The following is an 18,326-nucleotide window of genomic DNA, read 5'->3' as shown; positions in this document are numbered from 1 at the left end:
ATTTCCTCCCCATTTAGGGTCTTAGTTGCCATGTGTGATTGCTGTTATTTTGCCTGATTGATACTTTCTACTGTCTCCTACATGACTTCCTCTAAATATGCAATAAGATCTAGAAAACCAGCAATTAAATTTGTTAAGGATGTGAACAGACAATGGTTGTAACTTATAGATTGAATTTTACTTGAGTGCTGATTCATGGGGGCACATGTACCCCAATGTTATAGCAGCTCTATCAACAATAGCAAAATTATGGAAAGAGCACAAATTTCCATCAACTGATGAATGGATAAAGAAGTAGTATATATATTATATATTAGGATACTACTTGGCAATGAAGACAAATGAAATCTTGTAAGTTGCAACAATGTAAATGGAACTGAAGATTATTATGCTAAATGAAATTAAGTTAGTCAGTGAAAAACAGATACCATATGTTTTCACTCATATGTGAAAGTTGAGAAATTTCACAGAAATCCAAGGGGGAAAGGAAAGAAAAAAATACATAGTTATAAACAGAGAGAGAAGCAAACCATAAGAGAACAAACTAAGGGTGGAAGAGAGTGGGGTGGTTGGGGGGTAGGCAGGGAATATGGATGATGGCCATTGAAGAGGGCACTTGTTGGGATGAGCACTGGGTGTTTTAGTAAGTGGTGAATCACAGGAATCTACTCTCAAAGCCAAAAACACACCATGTACACTGTAAGTTAGCTAAGTTGACAATAATTTATATAATAAATTAATAAACTAATTAATAGAAAAAAATTTTTAAATGAAAAAGAAAAGATTAAATTTTACTTGCTCAGTCTCTTCTTTTCCCTCCAGTCTGGGTGGAGTTCTATGTGAATGTCTAGAAGCTTAATCTACTCAGAAGTAAGATTGCTGAAATACTGTACAGTACTCAGTAGCTTGGGGAGGAGGAGTGGAGGTGTCTGAAAGGAAAGTAAGATGCTGAGTTTGAATACGAATGTCAGTCTTTTCTTTGTGAAACCTGATGTGAGGTTCCCTGGAGGTGTGTCTAGGGGAAGAGAAAGTGTCAGATTTAAATGACAGACCAAGACTAGCACTACCACTTCTCCATTGATAAGCTAAAATCTTAAGTACAAAAGGAAAAGAAATCTAATAGAAAATATCTTAGAAACTGAAGAACAACTAGATTAACACTTACCAAGTAATTCAGATACACTCACTGCTTTTTGCTGCTGAGTTATCTTATAGTTTAAGTCACTGTAGTTTATTTCAATGTTCACAAGATTCTCCCTGAAGATAAAAACAGAGTTAATCTGGTTCAAGATTGTGAACACTGCTTTTAATTCTTATTTGATGGAATTAATTTTCATTTTTAATTCATAGGTCATTTAATGTTGAATTAAACACAGCACTGTAATCACAATAGCTTGTTACATTTGTAAGGTGCTCTTGCCATGTTGGTAGTTAGGGGGAAGACATTTCCCCCAGATCCACTCATTTTTCTATGTCTTATTCCTGAGAAAATTGGAAAAAGATATTAAATATAAATATCTATTGAGTAGACTGGAGTATTTACAAACATTTAAGTATGTGTCTAATTTGAATTCAAATCTCGGTTTTCTCCTTTGTCACTGTGTGATCCTGGAGAAACCACGTGGGTTTCCAGAATCTTGGTTTCCTCATCTGTAGTGGGGATTTTAGAGTTGGGATTTGATTTGATTTGATTTATTATTTTTTTAATGTTTATTTTTATTTTTAAGAGAGAGAGACAGAGATAGGGTGTGAGTGGGGGGAGCGGCAGAAGAGAGGGAGACACAAAATTCAAAGTAAGCCTGCAGACTCTGAGCTGTCAGCACAAAGTCAGATGTGGGACTCGAACTGACAGACCACATGATCATGACCTCAGCCAAGGTTGGACACTGAACCAACTGAGCCACCCAGGCATCCCTAGAGTTGGGATTTTAGAGCTATATGAGGAGATATTAAATAATGTGTGTAAAGAATTGGCACAGAAACTACTATATACTGTGTGTTCAGTAAATGGCAGTCATTTATATCATTAATATATTAGGGCAGACTGTTTTCTTAGTGTCTTCTAGAAATCTTTATTTGAGACCAAAGTGAATAAAGATTATTTTAAAATATTTCTTCATATAGCCTTGGATGCCCTCACACTCTGTCTGCAGCTCAGATCTTACTTTGAACTTCAATGACATATCTGGTTGTGTCATGATATTTTTCTTTGAATGTTCAATGGGTATTTCAAATTGAGTATATTCCAAGCCAAACTCTTGATATTTCCTCATTTATAATGTATTAACAATGCACAGCCAAATCAATCCGTAAATATCTGCTTTACCTTCAAAATATATACAGAATCCATCTAACCTGGATTTTTCCAGTAGCTTTCTGATTGGTCTTTCCACTGCCAACTTTAATGTATTTCACCACAATATCTACATATCCTATTTTCTTTACATTGTAATCAAAATAATACATCTGCAACTGGCAAATCATATCACACTTTCCTTCAAAACTCCCCAGATACTTCCTAGTATACTCTAAATAAAACTCCTCTGTCACCCTATCTCTGCCGCCTACCCCCTCACTTTGAACTTTCTCAACTCATGCCCTACTGCCAGAGTCCAGCTCCAGCAGGTCCAGGGCTCCCTGAAGGATGGATGGTATCAGAGAAAGGGAGCGAGAGAGCCTCAGCTTCTTTCTGGTTACCAAGCAGGCATCTCTGCACTGACCCAAGAGTCAGCTTTATTTATTGAATAACATATATGGGGTACCAAACAGAAGTGACAATTGCCTTAGACAGTGATCTCTGATGACAAATTCTTTGGTATGTAAAAATTTCCCAGAACATAGATTGGTAGAAAACTCATGCATAATCTTTATCAACAGTGATTGAAGTAGGTGACTAAATGCTTATCACATGGGGAAGGAAGGGATCTTTAGCATTCAAATACAAGGCAATGTTTTTAGCATAGAAAAGGCAAGAGTTAGTTCTTTTGTGAGCAAGGGTCAATAGCCTGTTTTCTTGAGGGGATGAAAAACAGGTTTCTCGGGAAATGTAATACTTGCTCCCATAATCACAAAAGAAGAAACTCCTGTAATAAGCTTTTTCATAAGGTACAATTCACATATTTTTAGCATTAGAAGGCAAGTCACTTCTGATATCAGTCAGTCAGGCGCCTTGGGGGTCAGTTCTCAAGCAGAAAGTGAGTGGGGGTTGAGTGGGTGTAGACTCCGGTTGCCATCTGACGGTGGGAGGCCTTGCAAACCCACTTTACCCCACAGGGAGATTTTTGCTCAACTTATGAGTTCAGAAATTCGCTTCCAACACCTTACCATCATTGGTCCTTGGTTATACTGCTTCCTGCCAAACCAACCTACATTGTGGCTCTATCTGTATATGAGGCATGCTGTCGGTTTAGGATCTTCCTCTGCATTTGATTTCCCCTCCCTTCTGGAATGTTCTTTCACCTTTTATTATCGAGGCTAATTCTTTTTTTTTTTATTTTTTAATGTTTTTTATTTATTTTTGAGAGACAGAGAGAGCAGCGCGAGCAGGAGAGGGTCAGAGAGAGAGGGAGACACAGAATCCGAATAAAGGCTCCAGGCTCTCGACTGCCAGCACAGAGCCTGACACAGGGCTTGAGCCCATGAATCATGAGATCATGACCTGAGCCAAAGCCAGATGCTTAACCAACTAAGCCACCCAGGCGCCCCTCAAGGATAATTCTTATATCTCCTTTAGATCAGTGGTTTTCAAAATGTGGTCACAGATGCTTAGGGGTCCCTGATATCTTTTGGGGGAGTTCATGAAGTCGAAATTATTTTTATAATATACAAACATATCATGGGACATTTTCACTGTGTTATTTCAAGAAAGCTACAGTAGCCACATTTACATGTAATGGCATTTTTACTTGAAAAAATTACTGGCAAACTATGGTTATTCAGACTATGATATTTGACAGACATTGTCACAGAAATGAACACAATGACTTGTTGCTACAATAGTTGATAAGATTTTCAGTTAATAATTAATTTTGAGGGGCGCCTGGGTGGCTCAATCTGTTAAACATACGACTTTGGCTCAAGCCATGATTTCACAGCCTGTGGATTTGAGCCCCACATCAGGCCCTGCACTGACAGCTTGGACCTTGCTTCAGATTCTGTGACCCGCTCTCTCTCAGCCTCTTCCCTGCTCACCTTCAGTCTCCCTCTCTCAGAAATAAAAAAGCATTAAAAAATATAAAAAGAAAATAATAATATAAATTTTGGGCTTAGGATTTTGTGTGACAGAATTTTAACAAATTTGCATCTGTTATGATTAGCTACAATGCCCCAATTTTTAAAGACTTTTCTGATAAATAATGATATTAAAATTAAATATATATTATATCATAAAATGGATCAATATTTGAAAGATCTGAACAACTCAGAGAATTTTTCTTTTTTCTTTTTTTAATGTTTGTTTATTTTGAGAGAGAGAGAGAGAAGAGAGCATGAGCAGGGGAGGGTCAGAGAAAGGAGAGAGAGCATCCCAAGCAGGTTCCATGCTGGTAGCATGGTGCCTGATGCAGAGCTCAGTCCACAAACTATGAGATCATGACCTGAGCTGAAATCAAGACTCTGATGCTTAACTGACTGAGCCACCAAGGCACCCCTAGAGTTTTTCTAATGACCAAGAAATAGCATGCAAAATCATTCATGGATAAAAGATCCATTGAAAGTACAAGACCAATAGATATTAATATATTTAAGTACAAAAACTCCATTGAGATGTTTTGATGTTTCACTACTTTCAAATGGCAGCTTTCCAGTGCCACGCTTCCCTCTTCCTGTCCCATAAGAGATAAGTCGATAAGAAAGCCCATGGCATCTCTCAGCAAGGCCTTACTTCATAACCACAATGAAAGGCAAAGGCAGTTGCCTCTCCTTCTTCTCTCAAGCCAACAGAAGATCTGCTTGGGAGATGTCAAAGTCTTCTCAGAAAGTCTCATTATAGGACTATGAATTTTTTTTCATACCCCCTTGATGCGAGTCTGGCATCATGGATCCCAACATCCAAATCAGATTTTGGGTAGAGATTTAATTCCACTCCCTGTGGGGCAACCCCAAGGTACATGTTATAATGAACATTTAAGAAAATGTTCACTTCACTTTAGTTGTTGAGTTCTGATGTGTTATCAAAGAAAAGTGTCACATATCCACAAAGGCTATTAAAATGTGTCTGTCTTTTCCAACTACATATCTGTTCGACACAAGATTTCCTTCACATTCTTCAACAAAGTAACATAAAACAACAGATTAAATGCAAAAATGAGAATCCAACTGTCTTCTATTAAGCCAGACACTGAAGAAATTTACAATATTCTAAAACAATACCACCCCACTTCCTACATTTTTTGTTACCAAAAATAGTTATTGTTTGTAAAAACCTTTTATCTTATATTGCCATATAGTACATTTATTAGTATTGTTTCAAATGAATTCGTAAATAGTATTTTCATAGTTTAAATTTCCAATATGGTAACTATTGATACAACTCACACAAAGAAAAACTCATTGGACTCTTCAGTAACTTCTAAGAATACAAAGGGACCTTGAGATCAAAAAGTTCGAGAACCACTGGGTTATCTTATTGCTCAACTACCACCTCCCCAGGAAGATCTTAATTACTTAACCACAATCCTCCACCCTGAGAACAACTCTCCCTGATTCTGGCTTCCTTAGGCACTTTTTCTGCTTCCTTCCTCTCCACAGTACTTAGCACCATCTAATATGATTGTATATATTTACTGTTCATCTTCACGCCAGTGGAAATAAGTGCATTAAGTCAGGGTTTCTGTCTTTTGTTCACTGAGGTAACCGTAATGCCTAGAACAGCCCACAGAGTAGGTGCCCATTACATATTTGTAAAATGAAGAAATAAAGGAACAACTTGAAGATGAAACCAATGAACAAAGGGGTAAATATTAACCTGTCTGTTTATAAGCTGAGGTGGAAACCAACCACCTGATGATTTTCAGATGGCAACAATCAGACTGAATCCTATCAGCAATGTTTCCTGGAATTATGTGGTGTCTCTAATATATCCAAGGAACATGGCTGTAAATCACTCTCCTAATTGTTCACAGTTAGAAATCAATATTCCCAAATATACTTAATCCAAAATATATCATTAATATGTTTACTTAATTTCCATTGGTTTAACCCAGGGTAACAGGAGAATGTATTTTATTTAAGTAGATAATCAGAAGGTCCTGCCATATTTACAAATAATAAAACAGTTGTCAAGGTGAAGGAAATAATAAAGTTGTCTTGGAAGTCCAGTAATTTTAGCAATGCTGCAATCTTTTTGCCCCCTATTTACTCCTAATTTGCATGTACACTGATAATACTGTTTAATTTCCTAAGCACGAACCTCATAACCATTTCCAATCTTTATCCATCTGTGTTTTTGAGAGGAGATAAAATTACAAAAATAGTGTGTTATTTACTTGACTTCTCTCACGCAGGTGACTTGCCTAGTAATTTGGCTCTCACTGAATCTATGCCTCATGGAGATAATGAAATTGTTTGGGATTTAAGTCCAAGAATATTTGTTCATGTCAGGGGAGTCACAATTGTAACATATCTGGATTTTAATAATGGTAAGGAGATCACCAAAAAAAAATTGAGTGTATTTTTCATTTACAAAACGCTAAATACATGCTTCCAGTCACTTGAGCATGAGTGCTGTATTAAGGAGAACGGATTAGTTTTGCATGAAACAAACAATTTCATACCATTTTTACTTGAAAAATTGTCAAATTAAAACAGAACAATTCACAAAGTTCATTTGTCTCGCTAATGGAATTGGCCTAGGTTCAGCCAAAATTTATCCTTATATTCACTTCGAAACTGCCTACCTGAGTCAAGCTAAGCTTGCTATCATCTCTGTAATGGGCTTGGAAACTGCCACCTGAGGCGGTGGATTGGGCATAGTCTGAGGTTGGCTGAGTGCTGGGAAGAAACACATACAGCCTTCATGTGTGCTAAGCGTTACTTTGTTTCAAATCTTACTGCTGCTAAGATTTCACATCTGCTCTCCTGACATTTGTGTTTTCTGATTTAGCACTCTGATTTCTGGTTCCTGTGCCCAAGCCAGTTTCTTAATTAAATGTGTGATTTCTAACCACCTGCTCCATCTATGATTTGGACACCCTGCATCCAACGACATCAGTTCAGCTGCTCGCTTTATTCCTTGTAGTAATGGCCTCAACTCTTCACAACCATGTAGGGTCCTCACATGTCATTTATTTGACAAGATTAATTGGAGAGAAATTTATAATTTAAGTTTCAGGGGAAAAAATCCCCAATGTTCTCTAGGATCATCTTTATATAGGGGCTCTTTTCTGATTCACCAATATTTCTCCAAAATCATGCCTACCTTCTTTGCATATTAAATAATGGTGAAACTCGGGAGATCTCTAGCAGACAAAAGTCACACAAAGTACTGTTCTTGGTCATATTTTAGTATAACAGAAATAATACTATACGTAAATCACTTTCACATATTAAAATGGAATACAAAGAGACATCTATACTGGATACAAAAGCATTGACACAGAGATAATTGCAAACTGTTTCGCTTTTTCATCTTTTTATGTGCTAAGTATTTGAAATCATACCTTAGCAACCCTGTCTTGATGAAAGTACTTTCGCTTTCTGATTTTTAAATTTTTTTAATTTTTTTTTATTTTTGAGAGAGAGAGAACACGTGCAAGTGGGGGAGGAATAGAGAGAGAGGGAGACACAGAATCCAAAGTAGACCAGTGTCTGAACTGTCAGCACAGAGCCTGACATGGGGCTCAAACCCACAAACTATGAGATCATGACCTGAGCCAAAGTCAGACATTTAACCCACTGAGCCACCGAGATGCCCCACTTTCTGATTTTTAAAGCTCACTTTATTGTCTGAGCATTTACATGGGGAGAGTATTTTACTTGTTTCATTAAAATAAATACCAGGCTAAAATTGGAGTCAAAACATGTTTTTAGCATTAGATGCCTGGCTGTGAAAAAGTAAATCAGCTTTTAATTAGCTAATCCATTTTAGTTATATTAAATGAAAGTACAAACTCCAATGTACAATATTGCTGTTTCAGGTGCTCAACTTAAAGTATAAACACAAAACAAAGAGAAACGTTAAGGCTGCTCCCTGATTTTAAAGAATTCTCTATGAAGTCTGACTTGCAGTTTCTAATGGGGTAGCAGAAAGAGACCTAATTTGATCCCCAGATAATCCAACTTGGAAGTATATATCTTTGTGGAAAAATACAAGGAGGCTGAAGTCAGAAGTCTTGGGCATAAGTTCTTTCTGCGCCACTGACTACCTTCATAGGACAGTTACTTGAGATACAGTGTGTTCCTTTTCCTTCCCTGAGAACAATCATTTGTGTTCCATCAACCTTACAGTTATTAAAACAAACTATGTGGTATGCAGGTAAGGAGTTTTCATCTTTTAATTTTTTAACATTTATTTATTTTTGAGACAGAGGGAGACAGAGTCTAAGGAGGGAGGTGGCAGGAAGAGGAGACACAGAATGTGAAGCAGGCTCTAGGTTCTGAGCTGTCAGCACAGAGCCTGATGCAAGGTTCACAGATCGTGAGATCATGACCTGAGTCGAAGACAGATGCTCAACTGACTGAACCACTCAGGTGGCCTGAGAGTTTTCATACTTTAAAGCATCAAGTGATATTAATCAGCAATATTATTTTCTCCAGTTAAGTCAACAAAAGTGAGATGATGAGCAAATTACTCAAGAAGGCTTCATTTTACTTTCCACACAATTAAAGGATTGAAGGGCATAATCTTATGTACTTTTAAAATTCTAGACTTTCATTGTTAATTGAATAACATAAGCCTTTGCCTCCTTTGATTGATGAGAATTTTGTTTTCTTGGCCTTTAAGAGTTTTGAGTAAACCAAATATTAGTGCTGATTTTAAATAATTTATGACTAAAAAAGATTACCTGATATATTCCTGAGTTTGATTTAACTTCTTGGAAAGATATTTCAAAGCCTTTTGACTTGGAAAAGTAGAGTAAGAAACAGTAGCAGGGTATTCTGTTTCTTCACAAGGAACAGGGCAGCTGGAATTATGTTTTCCCACGGTACATAATTCCTTCACTTCAATGTAGTCTGAAACGAAAATCAGGACAGGATGTTGAGAAAAGCGGAGTATTTCACAGTTGGGAGGAAGGAGCTTTTTAAAGTTTTATCATTTCATTTTCAACGCTAAAAAAGTGGTTAACTAGTCCTATCATCACTACCTTAACAAATGATGTTTATATTTTTATATAAATAAATACATGTAAATATAGCAAAGGAGACAGAATATGAAACATAGAAATTATTATCTTTTAAATTCATTAAGTCACTGGATTCTGATCTTTATAAGAAATAAGAAGTTTTTTCTAGAAATTCTTCGGGCTTATTTCTTTAAAATAGTATGCCTTTGCAGGAGAAAGATGGAAAGTTGTTTGTGTGACCTTATGTCACTTTGAGAGGAACTTTGAAACATAATCCTGAAAGCCAATGACTTAGGTTTAAAGGAAACTTATCCTTGGGTTTATCTCAAGTTTGAACAGTGCAAAATACATGGCTGGCTGCTCAGAGTCTCTGGTAGCTGTGGATCAACCACCGAGGTTCTCGGTCCTCGGTTTTCTCTTGACCCTGGTGGAACAATCAGGCTATGTATGCAAATGCATCCTTGAAAAATCGCTCCCAGGAGGTGGTGTTTGTCTCCAGCTTTCCTTTGGACCACATCCTGGTGCCCAATTTTCCTGCTCCTCACTCTGGGTAAATATTCCTTCCTTGGTCTTCCCCATAGTTTTGCTACTAAAACTCTTTGTTCTTGTGAACCCTTTGTTCACCAAGACTTTGTTCGGCAAACTTAGGGTTATTTTCCAGAATCTAACTTTGATACTTCTTCAGGGCATGACTTTTGCTTGCTTCCTCTAGTTCTTTATTCTGGTAATAGACACCACCCTTTCCTTCTATTCACACAAACACATCCACTCACATGCACATGCTTTCATAAGCACACGTTTTCTGTGTAGCCCATTATACCTCCACACTCCCTGAAGAACCACATGCATGATTTATTTCCTCAAACTTTTTTTCCAGCCCCCATCAGGGATAGGAAATCATAAGAAACTTAACAATATCAGTCCTAACTCCACTGGTCAATAATCTGACTTTTGCATATTCACCTTGAAAGATATTAAAAAATAGTTAAGATCTCTTCTACCCATACTCATGTCATGAAATATTTTACAGCAATGGAAAAGAAACTGCTTATTCTACTCCTGGTGTCCTGGAGATATTTCCACAATGGGATAGAACAGCAAGCTTTATAAAATATTATTCTACTTCAATTAAAAAAAACAATGATTTAACATCATATATCTGAACCTATTTATGTGGAAAAAAATAAAGGTAGAATATACTAGAGTGTTAACACTAGTTGGGAATTGTGGCGAGCCAGAAGAACAAAGATCAGCAGCCTGTAGGCAGGGCAGTGTTATCTCTCCCAATTCAGGACTGGAGACAGCTGGTCTGAGCTTTCTTACCGGCCCCTCAGGCATTGTGCTAAAATTGCAGTTTCAGTACCCCCTTTACCCTAGCCTTTTCCTAAAAATCACTTGACCCTGTTTCCTAGCAACCGACCTAGGTCAGCTGCCTTGCTTCCTGCCTTGAGCCCTTTATAAGATGTTTGTGTTCTCTCAATAAATGAGGCTTGATCAGAGACTTTGTCTTGCCTCCATTCTCTGTGCTCCCTGCCCTACCCTATTCTCACTTCCTCCCTCAGGAACCTGCATTGACTGACCTGCCGGCCAGGGCAGGGAATTAAGATAAATAATATGAAAGCAAAAAAAATCTTGCTTAAAAAGAAGTTGTACCCAGTAAAGACGGCATATATGGTGTTGATCTCTTTTGCATAAAAATTTATATATGCATTTATATATAATGCATGTATAATGAAATGAATAAATGAGAGGATGGTCACCTAAATAATGATAATAATTCTCAGAGTGATGCAACTTGTACTGATTTCCCAAGATTCTTTTCTGTTCTGTAATGTTTGAACTGGTCACAACAAGTGTGCTTTATTTATGTAATGAGAAAACAAACAAAGCTATTTTGATTACACAAAACTGTAAAATTAAAAAAAACACAAAATTTAGAAATGAAAATCAAGGGCCGCCTGGATGGCTCAGTCAGTTAAACATCTGACTCTTGATCTCAGCTCAGGTCAGGATCTCACAGTTCATGAGATAAAGCCCCACATCAGGCTCTACACTATTAGCACAGGGCCTGCTTGGGATTCTCTCTTTTTCTCTCTCTCTCGCTCTCTCTTTCTGCTTTTCTCTCCTCATGCTCCCTCTATCTCTCAAAATAAATACTTTTTTTAAGAAAAGAAAACAAAAATCAAAGCTCTCTTGCTATTACTTTCTCATTGAATATCCTTTTTTAATATAAGAATGTTTTTTAATGTCTATTTTTTTTGAGAGAGAGACAGAGACAGAGCCTGCAGAGGGGCAGAGAGAGGGGAAGACACAGAATTCGAAGCAGGGTCCAGTCTCTGAGTTGTCAGCACAGTGCCTGATTTGGAGCTTGAACCCACAAACCGTGAGATCACGAAGTGAGCGGAAGTCAGACACTTACCCCACTGAGCCACCCAGAAGCACAGGTCAATAAATATCTTTAATTCAGACGCATCTTGAATTCAGAGGTTTTGTTTTGTTTTACTGTCTATGTCTATATAAGTTACTGTTCTTAATTTTTAAAGGCATCGAAAAAGTTCCTCTTTGTAGTCTCTATTCTGTTTCATTTCAGGACTAGCCACTGAATAACTTTCATATAAATCATGAGAATAAAGAAATAAATTAAACCACTTACCAAGTGCAGGTGAAACACAGTTGTAAAACTTTTGTAGGTCACACTCTATCCCATTTCCTTAAAAATAGTAAGTGTAAACATGAAGACTTTACATTACGTGAAATAAGTGACATAATGACAAAGACACCTTTTTTCCATCCATCTTGCTTGTAAAACAACAAAAACAACAACAAACTATAAAAGCACCCTAATATCTAAAGTAAACATACGTTGGGAAGAAATAGAAATGTTTTTGTTTATTTCCATGTTTCTTTTCCTCTGTCTATAATAATGTTTTAAAACATAGTTTTGAAATTTAAAACCATCTCGTTTATTCTTACACTAATCCTGTGATGTGGGAATCATCATTTTTATAAATAAGAAACTACGGTTCAGAAAGTGGCTCATCCAAGCAGCTGCAGGGAGCTCACCTTCTGTCCTGCTCCTTCTATTCATTAATAGATTGATTGATGAATTGATTGATTTTTTACAGTATTAGAGGATGGATAGCATATAGTATACTTTAAAAAAAAAGCTTTTATCTAAATTCCAGTTAGTTAACATGCAATGTAATATTAGTTTCAGATGTACAATTTAGTGATTCAACACTTATATATTTACATATGACTACACCACTTACATATGATTTAAACACACATATACACACTCGCACACCTGGTGTGTTACCTTTCTAGCAATAGCATGGGGCGGATAAGAACCAATATTGTTAATCATTGGCTGTGGACCTCGAGAGAAATTCTAAAATCTGTATGTACCAGAGCTGGGGTTAATTCCAGGCTGATTCGAAAGCTTTAGTTATTGCCCTTAACATAGCTAATTGTATCCTGCCTGTCACTCCTGCAGTCTCTGGAGTTAGCTTCCATGTTTGGTCAATGATCTTTAAAATAACCAAAAGGGATTGTCCACATATTATCTGTAGATCCATTTGGCTAACTATGAGGAAGAGCTCTTTGTAAAGGAAATGAAAGAAGTACAAAAAGAACAAAAGTCTACTTCCAGCATTAAATTAATAAAAAAAAAAAAGCCTCTCTTTCCCAAAGTATGCCTGGCTTCTTTCATTGATATTTTTCTCATTACAAAGAGCAGTGATGTTTGGAAGCAATTCGTATCTGAGAAGCTGATTTTGGGGACTGGCTCTCCAAGTTGTTACCAGAGGTACTTTTGTTGCTTCATTTAATGCCTATACATTTTAATGTCTTCATCTATAGGGAGACATAGATGGATATGTGAGGATCAAACCAAATAAGATATCATTCTGAAAGCATGTGCGATATGCCAAAGTTTGCACAAATGTCATGCTTTGTATTGTGTATTTCACTTGGTTCAGCTCCTGGTTCATATTTGTCATCCAATTTGTGACTTGTGAGAAGTACTACATTTTTAAATTATAAACATTATAGTTCATCTCTCAATTCAGATTTTTCCCCCAGAAACTTTGGAAAGATAATTAGGAATGACAAATCAGATCCAGCATTAGCGGTTTTACAAAATGGCAGTTTTGGAGGAGCCAGAGACCAATGATCAGAATTCTCGAAAGAAGGAACTGATGATTTCAAAATTCCTAAGAAGCAGTTTGTCAAGCAGAAGCCATTGTCAGTAAGAGCAGAGGTAGCATTCGGATATCTATGTGTGAGCAGCAGTGTGTGTGTGTGTGTGTGTGTGTGTGTGTGTGTGTGTGAGAGAGAGAGAGAGAGAGAGAGAGAGAGAGAGAGAGAGAGAGATGGGCCATAACAGCAAATTTAGAGAGCCAAGCTGGTATTGCCTTTAATGCACTCTACACTTTTTTATAAATTTGCAGGAAAAGGGGGATGAGGAAAATCTGAGTAACAATAACCAGTGCTGTTTTAAGCCGCTGCATACTCCTTTCGTCCTTATGACAATCCCATAAGGTAGAGTTATTATTCTTCCCAGCGTATAGGAGGTACAGAGGTTTAGCGGAAGGTCACACAGAGGAGAAATGGCGTCAGTGAGAAGAGCAGCCGGGGCAGAGGCTAGCTCTTCCCCACCCCCCTCTGCTGCGTGCTTCAGTGCTTGCTTCCAATATCCATGGCTTTGGAAATGCTCCAAGTTCTATGCAAAGGGAGCCTGGATTGTTTTTCTAACCACAAAGAAGAGAATTTCCCAACAATGAAATATTTGGGGTTGATTAAGATTTATATAGATGATCTAATTTTTCTTTAGAATTGAGAAAACTGGGATGATTAGTTTTAGATCTTTAAGAGCACCCAGTTTTACATCCTCAAAAGAAGAACTGGGGACTGGTTCAATTTTCTTTTTCCAGAAATCTCCACTATGACTCCAGGATTTAAAACCTGTCAGTTGAGGTTGTATTTGCCAAATGGATGTGTTTCTGGCATAGAATTTCATAAGAACGGAAAATGATTTTCTGGAATATTCATTTCCTGTGACTCAAATTAAATAGGAATAATTAAATAAGGGAAAATTGTCATTCTTTATTTACCAGGGAGCAGAAAAGGTAAACATCCACATTGTTCTTGTATGTGCTGAGCCTTGCATTCCTTCAAGCAACCAGAAGTGCTGTAGGTACTAAAATTCTGCAGCTTGATGTTAGGGTTGCATTCTCCCCAGGGGTATTCTTGATGGACTGTCTGAGAGAAAATAAACATCTGGCTCAGGAGGTTTATCTGAGTCGATCCATACATTTCCATTCCAAGAAGAGAAGCTAATACACATTTTTACTTTTTTTTCTCAGATCTCTTTGATTATTTTTTTAATAGTTTATTGTCATATTGGTTTCCATATAACACCCAGTGCTTCTCCCCACAAGTGCCCCCCTCCGTGACCATCACACCCTCCCCCCTCCCCCTCCCCCTTCAGTCCATGGTTCCCTTTCAGTATTCAGTAGTCTCCCCTGATCTGTGTCCCTCACTCTCCCCCGCTCTCTTTCCCCCTTCCTCTCCCCATGGTTTTTTAAATTGATTACATTTGCCTATTTTGCCTGTTCTATTAATGTGAAACTCTGAAGATAGATATAACAGGGGCCCTTTAACACATAGTTCCAATGTTTTGTTCCTGTAGTGAACTAATAAAATCAGACAGACTGGTCTAAAAATTAACTCATGTAAGAAAAGAGAATAACATTTATGGAAATAATATGGTAGCATATTAATCAGCCCACCCACAAAATAGCAACCAAAATCATAAGCAAAAAAAAAAAATCCTTTATTGAGTACTTGTTATATTCCAGGCAGTAAGTAAGTGCTTTCTTTCACTCGAACATCAGAATAACCAAGAAAAAGAAATATTATCTTTATCAAAGAAAGGAGATGGAATTTCAGGAAGTTAATTAAGGAAATTGTGGAGCAAGAGGCTGGCCAATGGAAATCTGCCAGACATGTCTGACTCCAAGATTCCTACTCTTCCCACTTCTTTTTCTTCTTTCCAGAATATCCCATTGAGAAAATGCACAGTTCAGCAACATAGGAGTCTCCTCATATTTACTGATCTCTTCTATCACTAATGAAATTTAAAATTACCTTAAATTCACTAGGTTTCCCAGCTTTCACTTATGTTGTACATGTGAATTCATTGTTTTTGCTAAATAGTTTCCTCCTTGTAATGGGAGAGAATCTGAAATGAAACTATAGAATTTCCAGAGGTCTTCTAAGAATCTGGCAGAAAAAGGTTTCTAGTGGATGTATTATTTATGTGTATATATGCTTACTACCTTATCTGATTCCCTCAGACTCCACACCTCACGAATATTATTTACCTTGACTTGGCGGATTGTCACCCGTGCATGCATCCCCACAGGTGATGACAAGCCTAAACCATCAATCTGGGGCACCTTCTTTGGTGAATGGATAACAAAGATGATTCCAGCATCAACAAACCCAAGGGCTGGGTCATCAGTAAATTCCTCCTGAAACAAACAACAATTTTACCAAGTTACAAATTGATGTCAATTCTACACAAGTTTAAGAATTAGTTATATTATCTCATTATAGCATTTGACTTACTTAAAATCAAATATTTCATATCACTGTTCAATTTTTATGTAAAAATTGAAAATTAAACACCTCTAGGACATATTTTTCATGGTTGAATCATATGTCAATGTGTCAACAGTTTTCATAGATTACTTTTCACCTTAGATAAATGCCATAGTACATATCGGACTATTAATCATCTAATTTCCTAGGGGCCCTCTCTTCACCTTGTTACCTTGTAGTTGCTCCTTTCTTGACTGTTCTCTTTGCTTTATTGGTTTTAGGAAATAATTTGGCTCCTTTCTTCTCTTTGCAATTAAAATCTCTGGCCTTATTTAAAACTGAAATTCATTTCCTCCTGAGAGTGAAGACTTAACACTATTTCCTTAACACCAGTGCTCTTCCATAAACCCCTAGGCCAGGTGAAAAAAATTAAGAAACTTCTGGTGAATATGTTATTAAAGATCTTTCTTGATTTACAATGAGATTACATCCTGATAAACCCATTGTAAGGTGAAGATACCATAAATCAAAAATGAATTTAGTACTCCTAACTTACTGAGCCTAACAGCTTAGACTAGCCTACCTTAAATGTGCTTAGAGCACTTTAGTTCACAGCTGGGCAAAATCATCTAACTCAAAGCTTTTTTTTTTTTTTATAATAAAATGTTGAGTATTTCATGTAATTGATAGGATACGGAACTGAAAGTGAGAAATAGAATGGTTGTATTGGTACAGAATGGTTTTAAGCATAACAGTTATTTATGCTGGTAATTGCGTGGCTGGCTAGGAGCTACTGCTTCCCAGCATTCCGAGGAAGTGTCATGCCACATATCATTAGCCCAAGAATAGATCTAAATTCAAAATTCTAGGTATGGCTTTGACTGAATGTGTATCACCAATGAATGAGCCATTGTAAAGTTGAAAAGTTGTAAGTGGAGACATTGTGAAGTCAGACACTGTAGTTGTAATTTCAGGTTAAAGGAGAAAGAATGTGCTTGGGAATATGAAGATTTTTCCTATGAATAAGTCAACTGTATATGTAATTACATTTAATGAACATGATTAATATTCCATTTGTAACTCAGGACCCTGTTTCTCCTGGGTCTGTTATGACTCCAAGAAACACTCAAGTATTTACGAGCCATTCACTTATGGAATATTGCATTGCAATTGCAGATTTTAACTGCATCCTAAAAATACTTGGGAAATTCAAGTTATATAACTCATAATATATTTGAGCTGACCATATGGCCAGTATTGAAGTTACATGGAAATATTAATCAAATATATGTACAAACAAATACAGTATAAATATATGATCAGATATATATGTATGTATATGTGTGTGTACAAGCATTATACTGTGCAGTACTGTGAACAAAAAGTGTCTTGAATGACATACAAGAGGAAGTTATAAAACTTATGAAAAATTCTTTGAAAGTAGCCAATGGCCACATTCACTTGGATTGGGAGGTAGGATAGTCCAATGGGATTTGAGGAAACTAGATATATTTCTCAACTTTGCCATTAATTGTTTGTCTTGACCCCTGGCTAGGTTTAAGAGAATCTAGTACCTGATTGACATTGAAGAGCAAGCTTAATCCTCTTCCAGAGACACTCACTTTTTTTCTTGCTTGAATATTTTCACCATGATTAAAAGTAAAACAATTTCCATATTCAGTGAAGACATGTGCAAAGTCCTCCAATAGGAAAATAAACCAAATAAAATATAATTATTTGGATATTTTGGTCACATTTGAAGTTTAAATTGCTCTAACATTTTTTTCCCCTTAAATCAGATCTCTAAATGAGAATGCAGAAAGATCAGAAAGATTAAATACTGTGGTGATTCTGGTTTGTGTTCAATAATAGTTTTTATTTTTTTGGTATGAGATTATCTAAGTGAGGTATTTTAATATGTAAATAAGCATGTTTTAAAAACATTTAAGGGGTGCCTGGATGGTTCAGTTGGCTAAGTGGCCAACTTCGGCTCAGGTCATGATCTCACGGTTCATGGGTTCGAGCCCTGCATTGGGCTCTGTGCTGACAGCTAGTTCAGAGCCTGGAGCCCACTTCTAATTCTGTGTCTCCCTCTCTCTCTGACCCTCTCCTGCTCATGCTCTGTCTCTCTGTCTCTCAAAAATAAATAAAATGTTAAAAAAATAAAATGATTTAAATTAAAAAAACATTTAAAAAGTTATGTTTTATGTTTATTTATTTTTTCTTTTTTATTAATGTTTATTTTTTTATTTTTTTATAATAGTTTATTGTCAAATTGGTTTCCATATAACACCCAGTGCTTCTCCCCACAAGTGCCCCCCACCATGATCATTACCCTCTCTCTCTCCCCCTCCCCCTTCAGTCCATGGTTCGTCTCCAGTATTCAGTAGTCTCCCTTGATCTGTGTCCCTCACTCTTCCCCACTCTCTTTCCCCCTTC

At 36.8% G+C, this 18,326-nt stretch overlaps 1 protein-coding gene across 1 annotated transcript in view; it reads right to left on the bottom strand.

Moving 5' to 3' along the window:
- ASIC5 (acid sensing ion channel subunit family member 5) overlaps positions 1-18,326 on the bottom strand; it is a 31,944-nt gene that overhangs the window by 1,362 nt on the left and 12,256 nt on the right. The window contains exons 4-9 of the mRNA XM_029951990.1: positions 17,462-17,587; positions 15,668-15,817; positions 14,396-14,543; positions 11,935-11,991; positions 9,003-9,171; positions 1,166-1,257 (exon numbers count right to left, since the gene is read on the bottom strand). Of these exons, the coding sequence (XP_029807850.1) occupies positions 1,166-1,257; positions 9,003-9,171; positions 11,935-11,991; positions 14,396-14,543; positions 15,668-15,817; positions 17,462-17,587 (742 nt within the window). The remainder of the gene's footprint in view (positions 1-1,165; positions 1,258-9,002; positions 9,172-11,934; positions 11,992-14,395; positions 14,544-15,667; positions 15,818-17,461; positions 17,588-18,326) is intronic.

The sequence above is a fragment of the Suricata suricatta genome, chromosome 1 (genome assembly GCF_006229205.1).
Source record: "Suricata suricatta isolate VVHF042 chromosome 1, meerkat_22Aug2017_6uvM2_HiC, whole genome shotgun sequence".
NCBI lineage: Eukaryota > Metazoa > Chordata > Mammalia > Carnivora > Herpestidae > Suricata > Suricata suricatta.
Note: the sequence above shows the minus strand (reverse complement) of the source record. Positions and strands in the feature narration are given on the sequence as shown.